The 18223-nt window shown below is 37.4% G+C and overlaps 1 protein-coding gene across 4 annotated transcripts in view; it reads right to left on the minus strand.

Annotated features, from left to right (window-relative positions):
- The window catches only part of LOC148866965 (putative starch synthase 4, chloroplastic/amyloplastic), a 29791-nt gene extending 19413 nt beyond the window's left edge, over positions 1-10378 (minus strand). For 3 of the 4 annotated variants that reach the window (XR_016109375.1, XR_016109374.1, XM_088975628.1), the window contains exons 1-5: positions 10078-10378; positions 8477-8699; positions 7079-7160; positions 5847-6939; positions 5566-5617 (exon numbers count right to left, since the gene is read on the minus strand). Coding sequence is in view for 2 of the 4 variants with exons in the window: in XM_088975628.1 (XP_088831754.1) it covers positions 5566-5617; positions 5847-6939; positions 7079-7160; positions 8477-8699; positions 10078-10214 (1587 nt within the window). In the remaining 2 variants the exon portion in view is untranslated. Of the gene's footprint in view, positions 1-5565; positions 5618-5846; positions 6940-7078; positions 7161-8476; positions 8700-9619; positions 9980-10077 lie in introns of those variants that run through there. The other variant, XM_088975629.1, reaches the window with a different exon arrangement.
- Between the last annotated feature and the right edge of the window lie 7845 nt (positions 10379-18223).

Below are 18223 nucleotides of genomic sequence, written 5' to 3' on the forward strand. Positions count from 1 at the left end.
CCATTAAGGACCTTAGCCACAACAATTCCGAAACCCCATGTGCCATGGCCCTATACTCTACTACTGCAGAAGATCTGACCACAACAGATTGTTTCTTACTCCTCCAAGAGACAACATTACCAGCCACCAAACTACAATATCCTAAAGTAGATCTTCTGTCATCCATATTTCCAGCCCAATCAGCATCAGTATAGGCTTCAAGTTTCAAGTGGCCATGCTTGGTAAATAGGATTCCTTTCCCTAGAGAGCCTTTCAGATAGCACAAAATCCGTTCTGCTGCTGCTATATGAGTATCTCTAGGAGCATGCATGAATTGGCTAATGCAACTGACAGCATACGCAATATCTGGTCTAGTCATGCACAGGTACAGGAGCTTCCCAAAAAGTCTCTGAAAAACCCCTTTGTCTTCCAATAGAGTTCTATCTGTAGCTGAAAGTTTGTGACTCATATCAATAGGAGTTGCAGTTGGTCTTGCACCCAGTTTTCCAGTTTCAGACAATAAATCAAGAACATATTTCCTTTGGGAAATAAGGATCCCATCCTTGGATATGGCAACTTCTAGGCCAAGGAAGTATCTCAACTCCCCCAGATCCTTAATCTCAAATTCTGTACGAAGGAAACACTTAAGAGCCAGAATGCCTGAGGCATCATCACCAGTCACTATAATGTCATCAACATACACAATAAGATACACTGCCAAAGATCTACTTTTCTTCACAAACAGAGTATGATCCGACTGTGTCTGAACATAGCCGAATTTAACAAGTGCAGCTCTAAATCTCTCAAACCAGGCTCTAGGAGATTGTTTGAGACCATAAAGAGATTTCTTCGATCTGTATACCTTTCCTTGCATATCTTTCCCATACATCCCTGGGGAAAGGCACATGTAGACTTTCTCATGTAAGTCACCATTCAGAAATGCATTCTTTACATCCAACTGATAGAGAGGCCAATCAAAGTGAGCTGCCAGAGATAAAAGAACCCTCACAAATGTCATCTTGGCAACAGGGGCAAAAGTCTCCAGGTAGTCAATCCCATATGTCTGTGTATAACCTTTTGCAACAAGCCTAGCCTTGTACCTCTCAATAGTTCCATCAGCCCTGTATTTAATGGTGAAAACCCACTTGCACCCAACTGGATCCTTCCCTTCAGGCAAATCCACCACCTCCCAAGTACCATTTGCATGTAGAGCATCCATTTCGGTTTCCATGGCATCTCTCCATTCTGGAATCCCAAGAGCTTCTAAGACAGACCTAGGAATAGGGTTAGAAGCAACAGAAGAGAGATAGGCAAAGTATGAAGGAGAAAGCAGGTCATAAGAAAGGTGTTTGGAAATGCAGTGTGCAGAACATTTCCACTTCCCTGTTATCTCATCTGTGATTGGGAATGTATGAGCTTCATCGGTTGTAAAGGAAACCACTTGCTCATTCATGGATCTCTGCCTTTGATACACTTTGGGATTATGGATAGGGTGAGGGGGTAAGGGAAAAGGGTCCCTGGGACAAGAGGTATGAAGTGATTGATCCTCCTTTGACTCATTTGGTGAGGATACAGGTTTGTCAAGAGACTCAACTGGGACAGGAAGAGGAAGAGCAAAAACTTGTGACAGACTCTCCCCCTGTGGACAAAGTCCATCCTGAGAGGAACCATAAAAAGGAAAAAGTTCATTAAAGGTAACATCCATAGAGACATGTCGGGTGCCAGTCTTTGGATCAAAACAGCAATAACCCTTTTGTGTGGGGGAGTAACCAAGGAAGATACATTTGTGGGCTTTCGGTTCAAACTTGTGTCTTTGCACACTTGGAATGTGAATATAGCAGGTACAGCCAAACACACGAAGAAGAATTGGGAAGATATCCTTGTCTGGATGAAGAAGACTGAAGGGGGATTTAAACCATAGAACCCTGGATGGCATACGGTTTATGAGATAGGTAGCAGTAAGTATAGCATCACCCCAAAATCTTGTGGGAACATGTGAGGCAAACAAAAGGCTCCTTGCAACTTCAACAATATGTCTATTTTTCCTCTCAGCAACTCCATTTTGTTCAAGGGTTCTAACACAGGAGCTTTGATGAATAACCCCCATGTCTGAAAGATACAAGGATAAACTCTTCTCAAAATACTCTTTTGCATTGTCAGATCTGAAAATCTTAATTTTGGTACCAAATTGAGTTAGAACAAGCTCATGAAATCGCCTTACAAGTCTTGGGACTTCATCTCGGGATTTCATTAAGTATATCCAGGTGAATCTAGAGAAGTCATCAATGAACAAGATAAAATATCTGTAACCCCCCATAGAGGATAAATGGTATGGCCCCCACACATCATAGTGCACAATATGAAAAAGAAAAGAGGATCTTTTATTGCTCACAGGGTAATTTTTTCTACAATGCTTTGACAACTGACAGGACTCACAATTGAGACTGGACACACTGACTTCCTTAAACAGTTTTGGAAACAAATGGCTTAAAGCAGAAAAAGGTAAATGACCCAACCGACAATGACTCAACATAATTTGACTAACAGACTCTAAAAAAGTAGAACCAAAAGCAACATTCTTGGGATGATCAAAGCATTGGCCAGGGGTGTCGAGCAAGTATTTTCCATTCGCTTCATGGCCACTCTCAATCACCTTCTGAGACTTCAGGTCCTAAAACAAACAGTGAGAAGGGAAAAAGGTTACACAACAATTCAATGATTTTGTCTGGCTACTTACAGATAACAAATTGGTATTTAATTTAGGCACATGAAGAGTGGAAGATAAGAGTAAGGAGTCTGTAGCCTTGACGGTTCCCTTGCCGGAAATAAAGGCAAGAGAACCATCAGCTAAGGTGATTTTGTCACGGCCAGGAAGTAAATCATATGAAACAAATAAAGTGGAAAGGTTAGTCATGTGATCAGAAGCACCTGAGTCTATGATCCAAGGGGTTTTGTGTTTACCTGAGGTAGATGCATGGTTAGTGGAAGCCCTTATACCTGAGTGAGCAAATGCAATGGTGGCTGAACTTCCAGAACGGATGGATGATGAAGATGCACCTTCAAGCTGACTGATCATCTTTCCAAACTTCTCATATTCAGCTTTCATGGCTGCCAACTATGCACTGGTAGATTCAACCTCTGTATCTGTGTCTGTGGCTGCATGTGCACTTCCTGTCTTTCTACTATCATTCTTCTTCTAGAATCTAATAGGTACAAGATTGGGATGCAACTTCCAGCACTTGCCCTTTGAATGTTTCGGCTTCTTACAATATTCACACACCACTTCTTTCCTTCCTGTGCCACTGTGAGCTTCTGTAACCCCTTTGGGTTTAATTCCCATATTTGCAAAATGATCATTAATACCAACTCCTTGAACCTGCACTTGTCTACTACTTTCTTCACTGCTGACCAAAGTATATGCTTGTGACAATGAAACATCTTCCTTGGACAAGATGTTTTGCTTTGTAATATCATATTCAAAATTCAGCCCTGTCAAGAACTCAAACACCCTATTCCGTTCAACCAATTTCCTATATGTTTCAGCATCCTTAGGGGTATCCCAAGTCATTGCCTCTATCAAATCAATCTCTTGCCATATAGATTTTAAGATTGAGAAGTATGCTGCAAGTGACTTCTCCCCCTGTCTTAGATTTTTCACATCACTTCTCAGTTTGTAAGCTCTAGGAACATTCAACTTCTGGGAATAAGTCTCAGCAACACTATCCCAGATCTCTTTAGCCGAATTCATCCACAGATAATGTTGATTGATCTGTGGCTGCATTGAGTTCACAAGCCACCCCATCACAGTGTAGTTTTCTTGTACCCATCTCTCATAAGATGGATCATCCTCTAAATGAGCTTTTTTGCTCCCAGAAATAAAACCCCATTTTCTTTTGCTACAAATATGGATTTTCACTGATTTTGACCAAGCTAAGTAATTGGTCCCATCAAGCTTGACTATAGTTACAGCTAGCATAGAATCGGTTGGGGTTCCCAAAATCTGCCCATATTCAGCAGTATTCTTGTTTTCAAAGTTTGAGAAATCCATCATGCAAAGTCCGGTGATAGTTCTTTCTTTTCTGTTTCAGCCTCCAAAAAGACACCCAGCAACCTCCAAACACAAGGTATTTCAGATTCTAACAGCCGATGTCCCAAAGAGGAAGACAAAAGATTACAGTCCTTTGAGAGACCTTCTGTCGAACACTCAGTGTGCAATACTTAACAGCCCACTGTTTACTGTTTCAGCCTTCAAAGTATATGGCACTATTTACTATTTCAGCCTTCAAGAAGGGGTTGGAATGAAGATGAGACTAGTACCACTTAGTTTTAATAGTCTCAGCAACTTCCCAACCCAATAATCAGCCGAATAGGACCTCCAAAGCAACCCAGAAATTTCTGGGTAGGAGCAGTCCAGCAACAGTGGCCGAATGAAGTAGTCTCAGCAGCAGTGATTCCAGGGGGATTTCGGCTACTTGACAGTCCAGAAAAGAGATAAAAACAACCAGAAATATCTGGATTAAATCAGAATAGAGGATAGCCGAATAGCAGTACTGTTTCCAAAGAAAATTCGGCCCTTTTAACAGTCCAAAACAGTGAAAAAATAACCCAGAAACAACTGAGCAAAGACTTACAGTAAGAGAGTCTCTGGTTTGAACAATAAACCAGGCTGAACACTTATCCTCTAGGATGATTTCGAAAACCCTTTTTTCTGATTTTAAATCAGGCAAAGCAACTTGTTCTCTGATTCTTCCTGGTCACCGAACCCTTCTCCAAGTGTGTAGAAGCTTGGGAACCCTCCAATGACATCCAAGAATCAGGCGGATGACTGTAAACTCTCGGCCCTAGAACCTCCTCATGTAGTTGGCTGGACTAGAACCACATGAGGGACACGCCAAGCAGTGGCCTGCTCTGATACCAAGTTGAAAAGCAGTCCTAGAAGTAGGGACTGTGTTTGAAACAAAGAAAAACTAGCAAGAGAATGTTAGAGAAGAAGAGAGAACTGCGGCAAGAAGAGTTAGAGGATTAGTGGTTCGAACATTACCTCCCTCTAACTCTCTAATACACTTTTATTAAATTAATCTTTTAGTAATTACAAGAGAGGTCCTTAGTTGGACAAGAAATTACAAAAGATGAACATAAAAGAGTATGGGCCCAAAATAAGGCCCATTATAGAGAAGAACATAAAGATAACATACAGTAACAGCCTATGGGCCATTCGGCCCATCTTCTCTACAGATACATTTAAATTCTATAAGACATTTAAATCTCAACTTTCCACTTTTGACATGCTTTGACAAGAAAATACATATTTTCTACAAAGTACAAGATATTTTAAAACTTGATGTTCTTTACACAGAAAAAAAATAGAACATGAAGCTGCAATTGTAACTCAAATTTCTTGAACGCAACATGCATTATTCTATAATCATCATTCTGAAGTCAAAAAACATGTTGTGAATATAATAAACAGAAAATAACAAAATCAAATGAAAAATAAAAAGAGTAAACATATCTACATTTTTAATTGTAAAAAAAAAAAAAAAAAAAAAAAAACTTAAACAGTGTCAGCAACAAATAAGAGTATACCTTTGCCACAGGTGCCATCTCTGCAGCAATATGGATGATATGAAACCCTGGACTGCAATGATAAAAAACAAAAGCAAGGGCTATAATAGAAACTAATGCTTAATTTGGAAGGAGTGCAAATACATACAAAATACAAGATTTTGTACTCTACAATCTTTTATTTGTACTCCTTCCAAACTGAGCCTAAGAAAATATATGGGAACACCTACATGTATAACCATAGGGAATGCCTAAACAATTTCTTGCAATAACAATTAAAAAGGAAAAGCAAAAAGCAGTACCGTGTTGGTGATGTAGTAAGCCTGAGAAATGTTGCCACAGTTTCGTGCTCATTTTTGTCCTTGCAAGTCAAGTATGCATCATGAATACGTGCATGTCTCTTCCATGCCATTTCTCTCAATATCTTTGCATCATGTGATGATATCTTCTTCTCAAGCAACCAACCATCTACAGTAAGCAATAAACGACTCCAGAACTCCCAAGGCATATTGTCAACAGGTTCATCCATTGCCGTTTTCTTTCTTTCTTCTGTAAGACTAGTAAGTATATCTTGGAATTCCTTCACAGATTCTTGATACAACTGAGCATGAGAATGTATCTCTTGGTCAGATCTTTGAAGGCGCTTTTCCAAGATTCCTATTTTCTGTTGCATTAGCTCATTATATTGTCGCAAATTTTCTGATGATAACCTATATGCATCCACTTCTCCCAGAGTTTCTTCCAACCTATTAACTTTCCTTCGGATATCATGATTTTCCTGTAACACTGAAGTAGCCTGATCCGCTTGCTTGGTTGCCTTGTCAAGCAATGCTTGCAAAAGTCCCATCTTCTCCCAAAGGTCCTTGCATTCAGATTCAATGGTAGAAATTTTTGAAACATCTCCCTGAGAAACTGATAATCTAGAATCCAACTCCTTAAGGGAAGCAAGCAAAGATGACCGTTCTTTCTCCAGTGCTAACACACGTTCATCTGTTTCCTTGACCTTACTAAGTTCTGCCCTAATTTGCCATATATCATTTTTCAAGGAGGTGTTCTCCATCCTTAGTGAACTAAGCTCCTCATTGAGTGAACTAAAGCTATTATCATGAAATTCAAGGATTTTTTCATTCAACATTTTATTTCCATTGATATGTATACCATTCACACTCCCTTCAACACCACCCCTCTCAAAGAGTTCTTTTTTCAGTATCTCCAACTGACCATCAAGAACATCGACATGTATTTTTTCTTGGGTTGCAACTTTAACCCAAGCATCAATTTCTGCCAACCTCATCTGCAAGATGCTTATTTCGCCCTGCAAGACTTTCTTTTCACCAAGAATCTTGTCAAGATCATTAAGTGCACGAACTCGAGCTTGACTAAGAAGCAAGATATCTAATAAACAATCACCGAAGAAAAAGGAAGGGATAAGTAGTCTTCAATAAAATGACTAACAATTAGAACGACAACAAAATATGTGTTTATAAGCAAGAAGAAAGAAGCATCTCATCAAGACAGCACAGGAATTGCCTACTCGTTTGAGTATTCCTAATCATGCCAATCAAATCCTCAAGTTGAACATTTGAAAGCTGTTCTCCGCCATCAGCATTCTCCATCTATAGGATAAATGCATTCCTTATTAGGATTTTTTTATGATAAAATATGAAACCAAAAGATAAAAATCAGATGAGTTTCTGTGGTTCAACCAAAAGATAAATATAAGAACTACATAAAAGTATAGAACTTGCATAAAGAAATCGAAAAAAAAAAAAAAACTAAAGAATATGAATTTAAAGTTATAGGGACACTGAATGAAAACCAAGCATTTCCATGTATTAGACTTTTCATGATACTGACATGCATAGAACTTACCTCTAACTTTAGTTGCATGAGAAGATAGCAAATACTTGAGTTGGCAAAAAGCCAAGGAAATGGGAATCACAAGGTTGATTGTTGAAGGGGATTCAAAAACAATGACTGGGTAACTGAAGAAAGAAGAGGGGGTGATTTGGCAATACAGGAATGATCTCAGGTAGTTCAAGATGTTGTCAAGATATATTAACACTCAAGTTAGATGGGTAAGAAGGTCCACTAATGGATTGGCAGATGGATTAGCTAAGAAAGGTGTGCATAGAAATCACTTGTACTGGGCTTAATTTAATGGGATGGTGGGGTTCTTTTGATCTAAAGGGAATTCAGGTTTAACAACTTCTTGTTGTAACATTTTTCTTAATTAGTCTTAACAAAATTTTCTTTGTTGCTGATAAAAAATACTTGAGTTGGCAAAGATAAATAAATGAAACATTTTGAATAATGATAACATAACCCATGTGAAAAATATAAAGAAAAAAAAAAGAAAGAAAGAAAAAGAACAGAAAGAACAAGAGAAGATTCAAAGCTATTCCATACAAGGAAATATGAAAGTAGTTAATATTATCAAGTAGGAGATGAAGACTTTAACCTTAACTCTTAAGTATGCAAGCCCATGACAGACAGATGCAATTCTTTGGAGTTTGACAAGTAATGGTGCACAAATGGAAGGTTGAAAACCATGTACAACAGTCTGTAGGGGGGAACATTTGAATAAGCATAACTAAGGTGTCCCTCTGTCTCATCCTTCCCATCGATACTGACAATACCCTGTCACATATATCTAGAAAACAATACAATGTTCTCGATTTCATAAGAAAAGATATGCATTGTCTTATGGGTGACGTTGCCTTTCTGTGACAGCTAACCAATCCGAGTTCATAGAATTTATGATCATTGAGAATGTTAATTTCTTAGAGTTATCAAAAAAAAAAAAACAAATACAGTATGTTTACCATACACCCAAACTTTTTGTATAATTGTCGATTTACAATGTAAATTAAAAAATAAAAAATAAACCATCCAGAAATAACTATATAGCAGATATTCAGTTGATGCATACCAAAGACTTCTCTTCTAGAGGACATGAGTTGCTAAAATCTGTTGTCCCAATCTTTTTGATGTTGATACTAGTGTCAGTACGTGATGTGGATTCCTTATCTGAATCAAAGATGCTATCTGTAACTTGAATTTCATTGCTTTCATCCTCATTTTTCTGGGTTTCTATATTTGCGGGTGAGTGTTCAGGAGAAACATTCTTTGGCCGTTGTCTCTTATGCCGGGAACTGCACAAGTTACAACCTTTGTCAATATTACAGGCAATAGTTACAGTGCAGCATTTTCGAGCCGTATGAAGTTCACAAAAAGGGACTTAAGAAAAGGTAAGGAAAATTCATTTAAGTAGCTTCTTTAATTACCAAAGATATAAGAAAGTTTGAGTTGAAGTATGTTATTTCAGTTGAGTTACCACTGTTTGATGGCCAAAGTCATAAGCAGATATTTACTTTAAATACAACCTAAAACTCTCCTTCTAAATTGAATAAGCTTTCTATATACACTTACCATATAGTGACTGGAATGACCTGCTTTGAGTTCTGATCACTGAAACAAAAAAATCTGCTTTGTTCAAAATTTTCAAGTTTTAGGTTTACTTGAGGAACTTATGCAGAGACCTAATTTATTTATATCAAGCATGTCCATCTGAGGAGACAGTGAAGGAGAGACAGTCGATAGGAGAGCTATTAATTTAGACTATTAAGTAATCATAATTAAAATTGCAGCAACAATAGTTAAATTCTAGATTAATGATGGCATTACCAAAAACAAAAAATACTGATGGAACAGATAATGCAAACATTTTTGAAATTTGGGATTGTCATAGCTGACACCATTGACCAAACTAGGTACTAACAATGAAACATCTGGGGATTATAATCAATGCTCAACCTAAGAACTTGAGACTAGTTTTTTGGATTGACATGCAGCACCCTCATCATGAAAACATGCAACATTCCTTCCAAATATATATATATATATATATATATATATATATATATAGTGGGCAACATGAACCCTGGTCTCTAGGGTCATACCTATCCCCTAGCATGAGCCCAAAGGCCCCAAAACACTGAGAAAAGATTAATGTAAAAGATATCCAAAGGGATATAAAATGCAAACTTCAGAGTGCTGATTACATAAACTTCACCTTTATCTTAGGCAAACTGGAAGAGGGAAGCGTGAAGGTGGGCATTAACTTTAATGCAAAACACCAAACCCCAAACTTTAAAATCACAATTTTACAAAGAAACCCCTGAAATGATGAACTCCAGACAATTCATCATATACTTCGAGGAATAATCGGCAACCTCTACACTTCCAACATAAACAGGCCCATTCATGATTAAATTTGATCCATGGAAAGAAAGAAAGAATGGAAAAAACGTCAAAATACAGGAATCCCGATCCGGGATAAGCTTAAGATTCAAGGAGGACAAGACAAGACACCACGAGTAAATATATAATCTTTTCTACAAACCGATCATTTCCTAGTAGACAAAGTTGAAGCGAACTGAATAGCAGATCAAACAAGAGAAATAAAGGGAACAGCTTGCACTACTTTTGCAACATTCTCAAGAAAATTCTGTACTGGAACGACTGAAGAACCTTAAATTCCTCTGTCGCATCCTGCAGGAGATTGTCAGCAGGCGAGGAGAAGGTAAAGGCAGCCGTGAATGCAACTGTCTGCAGTTCAGGCCGCGACAACCAGGCCCGACAAAGAATGTGGGTAGCTTCGTCGCCATGAAAGCTCTGTAAATGCAAAATCACAAAACCAGAGAGAGAGAGAGAGACAGACCGTTTTTTCACTGCAACTACTAATCTTTCTGTGTTACAGCGCAAAATATCTTAATCAATCTTTCTGCTCACTAATCTGAAATAAAGAAATAAAGAGAGAAAGAAACAGTGCAGAATAAACCGTTGGATTGGGGTCTTTTCTACATCAAGGAGAATATTTCGAGATGCGGTTTTATTCCTCTACGTGGAGCATGGGATTGGAATTTTATATATCAATCCAATGCTACATGGCAAACCCACACTGTGGACCCTGTATTTGTTCCTATAAAAAAGTAATTATTTAACGGTAAATAGCGAGATTTTATTCCACTGCATGATTTTACAGATGCTTTGACTGTTGACTCTTGTTGATCACGTGACCTAAGAGCAGGTCACGTGACATGCCTTTTGGCCCATTGGGCCGGTAAAATTGCCAACGCATCGCCCAATCATCGTATGAAACGTACCACGAGTAAAACAAGCAATCGAGTCTGTTTTTATTTTTTATTTTTTTTCCTTTTTTTTCTTAGCTTTTAGACTTGAAGCCCAAAGCCTCAAAACTTCCTTTTCCTTTTTACACACTCTCTCCACATGTGCAAATGGATCGGATCATCATCCTATTGGGTCGGATCATCCCTATTCGGATCTTTGTATTGTATTTGAATCACCCCTATCTGATCCGATGTATATTTTATATTTATAAATATATAATATATATATGTTATTTATTTTTTATAAATATATTTATTATATTATATCTTTATAAATTTGTTAGCTATTTATTTTTTATAAAATATATATATGATAAAAATAATTAAAAAATATTTGTATTTTTGTTTTTACTTTATTTAAATTAGTATATTTTATTTTTTTTAATAGTTTATTAATTTTTAAAGAAAATAAGTCGGATCAAATCAGATTCGAAGATCCAGCTTACCAATAAGCAAGGTTCAAAATATTGATACGTCCGATACGTTGGTATGGGCATATCGGGCAAATCGATACTATTTTTTTTAGTTATTTTTTTTAAACTGGTTTAGGTCTCCATCCCCTGAATCGGTCAAACCCCCGATACACCCACTATAGGGGCATATCGGTGGGGTCCTAGAACGATACATATGGGCCGATATGTGTCGATACTTTGAACATTGTCGATAAGATTTGAATTCAAATCGAGTCCTATCAAATCCGATCAGATCTTTAGACCGGACTGGGTCCAACATGAACAGTATCATGTCGGATTTAAATATACCTTGATTCAAATCCAATCTGATCCGTTTGCATCCCCCCTTTCTCCCCTGAACCGATTTTACCTCCACTCTTTTAAGCAGTTAAACCTAATATTTTGTTTTTATCAGATATTATCTAAAACTCACCATGAATCCATTACTTTTTAAAATTTCAAGAAGAGCCCCTAGTCACTGAATTTTATCGTCCAAAATTCTACTTCTGTTAGATTTTCCTTAAATCACTGTAATAAAAGTTGTCAACGTAAGCATGAGTCTTTTACATGACCAAATTATCCCCAACCCCTGCCTAGGTCCACACCAAGCTCAATCTGCATATATTTAAAATGTATATTTTAATAATCTCAGCTTACCATTCAGGGTTAGTTTAATCATGCAAAATATTTAAATACTTATGATAACAACTTCTATTAATAATAATTAATAGTGATCTAACGAAAATCTAACAATAAAACTCACTAACAATGGCTCTTTGGAGGTGTTGAAAAGCCATGATGAGTTTAAGAGAAATATGAAGTCATAATGAATTTTAGATAATATCTCTACTTTTATTGAATAGAATTTATATTAAAATTAAAAAACTCAAATTACATTACTTTTTTATCTTTTTTTCAAAGGGTTTGACTGTAATGCCAAAAAGACATGAGAAGGAAAAACTTATAACCAATCAAGTGGGTTTTCATCAAAATTCAAAGAGGATTTTGATTTGATTGGTCAAAGCCTTTCTGGTATGAGTCAGGATCCACTCCCAACAAAATACATTCCAACAACTTCCAACATGATCAAACACCACATACTTCATATATGGTGGGTTCCAATCTCATGGTAATATTTGTGATGTCCAAGCATGTTAGAAGTGTGTTGGAATGGGCAAGGATTAAAATTCTGTCACAAATCGGCCCGTATCGGCCAATACCCTATAGGGGTGTATCAGGTCAGGCCATGGTCACAGGGTAACCGAGACTTAAACCGACCCCTATAAACCGGTTTTGAAAAGAAAATGAAACATAAAAAAAGCACCGATATGCCCTGTATCGATATTTAGAACCTTAGGAATGGGTTTTGTTGGAAGCAGATTCCAACTCTTCGAGGATCATGTTTTCTAACATCATACATTCTTCTTTTTTTTTTTTCAAATCCATGCTTCCTTTCTACCACTTAACTCAGTTTTTCTTTTCTCAAGAATCTCTTTTATCCTTCCTTTTTTTATTACCAAAATCCTTTTCTTCCTGAATTTTTTTATCTTTTATGATATCACTAATTTTTTGTTAGTCCTTTGAACAGATCCTATTGAAAAAAAAGCAGGCAAACCGATCTTAGTTGGGTTGAAAAAAGTTTCATTATATCCATTCATAACAAATTAAATATGATGTAAGACTTGGGCCTGTTAACTAGAATTTTTAAATCTTGTACTGTTGGAGGATTCAATTGAATGAATTACGTTGGGCTAATAATGTTTAGTTTCTATTTCTTCCGTCTTATTTATTTGTAATACTTGTTTTGGGTGTGGGTGAGTGGGAAAGGATGTATTCTTCTTTTGTAGGTATTGGGGCAAGGCGGGCTACGTCGTCTCCTATACTTATGCTTCTTCTTTTGATAATGGTTAATAAAAATTACTTTCAGACTTTTTAAAAAACGCAAATAAAAAAAAAAAAGACCAAATCAAATATGATTTGGCTTCCTAATTGATTTCAATGCCTTGCATTGGTACAGGTAGGGGTGGCCAAGAGCCGAACACTTCACGAGTTACTCGAGCTCGAATATATATATAATAAAAATATTATAATTCTTAATTTTTTAAATATCAAATAAAAAATATTTTTTATATATAATTTTTATTTTTATAAAACATTTTTTCTTAACTCGAGTCGAGCTCAAACTCAAGGTTCTAGCTTGAACCAAGCTCGAGTCTTGTACTACCTTGGTGAGCTGAGCTTGAGCCTTGTACTATTCGGCTCAACTCGACTCGAATCCACCCCTAGGTGCAAATATGTTAGTAGTGGATCCCAAATAAAATACGTAGAAATAGTCTCCCCCAACTTAGTATGGGATAGCCAATTTTTTTTCAAGGCAAAAGGCCAATCAACAATGTGTTGAGGGTCATATTCATTAATAATTCTGCTCGGGATTACAATCAAGTAACAAAGTATCCCTCACTCATGGGCATGAGGAACTTATAATCTTCGGTGCTGTTTCTAATTCTCCAAGGAGGAATGAAATCAGAATGCAACAAACTCTGAATAACTGTTAGAAAATGAATCGGAATATGATAGCAGAAAAACATATAACCAATCAACTAGCATCATAAAATTAAATTGGTAACCAATCAAGTGGTTTTTATCAAATTCATAGGTGGGGGTTTGATTGATCAAAGCCCTTTCATATCATGTTTTTATCATGTCTTTCCCAGAATCATAGTTTTATCCTAAGGCCCCATTCGTTTTTTAGTAAGTTACTTATTCGAGTAAATGCGATTACCTAGGTAAGTTTTTCTTTGGAAATACTTACCCAGGTAAGTGTATTTTACCCACGTAAAAAAGAAAATGACCATTTTAGTCATAAAAATTCATTATTAAATGGGGTATTTTTGTTCCATTTAAGTGTTGGAATTTTTCCTCCAAGGTGGGAAAGTTATTTACCCATATAGGAGAGGGTAAGTGATACCCAAGAAAATAAACTTTCCCTGGTCCCCACATTAATATGAAAAAATAACATGGTATTCTTGGTCAATGGGAACCAAAATCCCATTGACCAACTTTGCCCCCTCTCAAAATCCAAAAAAAATAACGCCCCCTAAAAGAAAACAAAGACATTCTTTGTAAGTGTGATGCATGGGCTGCTGTTAAAAGGCCCAAGTTCTCCATGGGGGTGATTACATTAATTAAAAGGAAATCGAATTTGCGGGTAAATTTAATAGCACATGTTTATGTTTTTATTTTTTTAATTAAAAAAACCACAAAATTTGTAAGGAGATTGAGGAAAGAGAATAAACTAACATAGACAACCCATGCAATGCATGGGCTTTCTCAGTCCAAGTCCAACTCAAGATTTATCTTTTGGGTTATGTCTAGTTAGTCTAACTACAATCCAAGTTGCACCCTAATGAAAATGTCCCAAATTTATATTAATTATTATTATTTTTAAATAAAATTTAAGTGGACTTCCGGGATAGGGACATAACCAGTGTCTTAATTTGGAGGTTTTTTGACAACTACATGCTTCATGGGCATATAAGATTAGCATTTATCTTTTTTCTTAATAATAACACTTTATAAAAAACTATGTTCATTGCCGAAAAGACATAATACTAGAAGGGATTTGACCAATCAATCCCCCACTCCCACGAATTTTGATAAAAAAAAACCACCTGATTAATTACCACTTTTATAATGTCAGTTGATTGGTTATAAGTTTTTCTGGTATGATGTCTTTCCAGCATCATATAGTCAAAATCTTCTTTATAAATGTTTCATCTTTGATACTTTTCATGTTTTGGTGGAATAAGTTTTTCCTTAAATGGTTCTAGGCATGGCCCACTATGTGAAAAGAGAGAAAGAAAGAAAGAAAGAGAGAACGAAATTCAAAATATGATAGATTTAAGAAAGAAGACAAAACTTGTTGGTCTGTATTGATTGTTAGAATTGTAATAATAAGACCATCTTGTGATGGGAAAACCATGCTTAATTTTGTCTAGTCCAACTATACCTATAGTTCCTAGCAAAAAAAAAAAAAAATCTATAGTTTAATAAAATGATCTAATAGTTCAGTTGGTGATTCAATATTCCTTAGTTTGAGGACTTGCGAAAGGGCAGGTTTCTTTGTGTAGTGAATGTCGGTTGGCCCTTATCTACATCCCTATTCTGGGACTCAAAGCAGCATCATTATTTCTACCAAAAGAGCATCATGATCTATGTCCACACATCTCACCATAACACTGGGACCCATGATTTGTGTTTACAAAATTCATGAATGGTGAGTCCCAGTCTCATGGTGAGATGTACAGACACAAATATATCATGTTGGAATGGTGTTAAGACAGTTTTTGTTGGAAGGAGAACCCAAACATAAGATGTGTGGACACAACATGCATGCTGGAATAAATTGGGATGGTTTGGTTTTTTTTTGGAGTAGATCCAGATTCCATCAAATCATAAGAATTTATTGATGAATAGGATAAACTAAGATAAAAAATTTCATGAAGAATGGGTAAGTTCATGTAGCCAGTGGTTTGTCAAAAGGTGATGATTTGCTTATGTAGATGAAAACTGTTGGATGAATGAGAGAAATTATGAGAAACAAAAGAGCAAATTGCGTAAGTGGGGTGTAAGGGAAATCTTTCCTTTTTGAAAATTTTAGGCTGACATGTTACACTTGGGTGGGGGCATTGGAAATCAAGGGTCCATTTGGTTCACAGGAATAGGGGTTCGATTCCAGGCATTTGGTTGGGTGGAATCAGAATCCGATTTCCATTCCGAGCGAAACGGCAATCCCCCATTGGAGGGAATGGCCATTCCCAACCGCCCCCCCCCCTCAAACCAAAATGACAAAAGAACCCTCAAACCTCTCCCTACCTGATTCCAACTTTCTAACCCTCATTCCCTGTGATGTATATCCCAGAAGACACTATGGCCCATCCCATATTCATGGGGCACAGTAGGCGTTATAAGTTTGACAACGGCAAGGTTGCGAAGCCCAATTGATCCATGCATAATTATACATAAATCATATCCCGCCACCAGCCAACAACTTAGGAGGAATTACCTTATTTTTCTTTACAATTTTCCTTAAATAAAAACAATTGTAATCAAGTGGGATGTCAAGAGGACAAGAGAATATTCGAACACCTAGTAGGTTATTACAACAACATGGCCTATTTGTATCATCTCCTTTTTCGATGTGAATAAAATAGTTGAGTTTGTGTTTTCTTCATTATCCTCTAGAGCGGTGAAAGGTCTCACTTTAGCTCAAGGCTAACCACGATCCTCTTCTCTTCAGTGAGAAGAGAGCTATAATAATCTAGTACCAAAGCACCAAATCCTGAATCCAAACATGAAGGGATTGAAGCAATGAATGGTCGGGATCGAACGCCATTTGGAGCGTATCGACCAAAGACTTGAAGAGTTGTTTAATAGACTAAGTGATTTCTCTCCTTCTAAAGGAACTAGCTGTTAGGCACCACCCAACTTAAACTAGGAGAGACCGAATGGAGGAGGATCCCAGAATTTAGGCTGGGGATACTAACAGAGATTAAAGATGGATATTCCCCATTTTACTGGAACCAATCTAGATGGATGGTTGTTGTTGGTTCGTCAGTATTTCAAGCTTCAAGGGGTACCTGAAGAGCAATGGATCGTAGTGGTCAGCATGGAATTTGAAGATAAGGTTGTAGATTGGTACTACTAGTTCCAAGATTACCAGAGCAACCCAACTTGGAGGCAGTTTGTAGCAGCATTGGATAGTAGTTTCAATGGTCCGCAAAGCCAAAACATCTCAGGCAGATTATCCAAGCTGACACAGGTTTCAACAGTGACTTAGTACATTAAGGAGTGTCGGAGACTTTCAACCAGAGTTAAAGGATTGTTGGAGGAACATCTTGTGGGATGCTTTGTGGATGGCTTGAAACCCGAGCTACGGGCAGGAGTGGAGAAATTTGAATTGGTGACACTAACTCGGGCCATCAGATTAGAACAATTTGAAGAGGAGGAGTGGGGAGCTCGAAGGAAGACTACTACAACTATAAAACCCAGAATTGACCCGAACCAGGACTCTGGAGGAGGAGCCCGGATGCCGAAGGTAAAGCGCCTAACCCCAGCCAAAGTAAGAAAAAGGAGAGCCAAAGGGCTCTGTTACAATTGTGATGAGTTGTTCATCCCTCAACACTAGTGCAAGATGCAGAAGATATTCTGGATTATGGGACCAGATGAAGAAGATACAGAAGAGCTCGGTTGGTCAGAGGAACCCCATGACAGGTCGAGAGAACAAGAAATAGCCCCCAAAATCTCCTTACATGCTATCATTGGTACTAACTCATCTTAGTCCATGTGGATCCACGGTACTCTCTATGATAGACCTCTGTCCATTCTCATAGATAGCATATCAACCCAATTTTTTTCAGACCCACAACTAGCTGAAAGAGCTAAACTCTTGCCACACAATGACCAAACTTTTGAAGTTATGGTTTCTAGTGGACAAAATTTACAGGGCACGAGTAAATGCCTCAATGTACCCGTTAAGGCACAAGGTGTGACTATTGCTATAGACTTCTACTTATTGTCCTTACCCGGGTATGATGCCATCTTGGGCATGTAGTGGTTGAAAACCCTTGGACCTGTACTTTGGGATTTTAGTGCATTGTGGCTTCGATTCTTTGATAGTGACAGGCCCATAAGCTGAAGGGGACTAAGGTGTCCAAACCTAAGATAGTTTAATCTAAACGGGCCAGGAAGGCAATAGAAAAAGCCCACGAAATCTTCTTATTGCAGATGATCACTCTTAAATGTGAGGGGTCCAAACTACAAGTGGGCCCACAAATAAAGGCTCTGCTGGATAGTTATTCAGAAGTATTTACAAAACCAGTGGCCTACCCCACCTAGGGCCTAGGACCATGCCATTCCCTTATTAGAAGGCACCCAACCCATTGCAATGAGACCTATAGATATCTCCACATACAAAAGAGGGAAATTGAAATTCTAGTAAAAGAAATGCACACAAGAATCATAAGGCCTGGTACA

Source organism: Nelumbo lutea, chromosome 3 (assembly GCF_056320005.1).
Source record: "Nelumbo lutea isolate HS-2025 chromosome 3, American lotus-T2T, whole genome shotgun sequence".
In the NCBI taxonomy this organism is placed as follows: Eukaryota; Viridiplantae; Streptophyta; class Magnoliopsida; order Proteales; family Nelumbonaceae; genus Nelumbo; species Nelumbo lutea.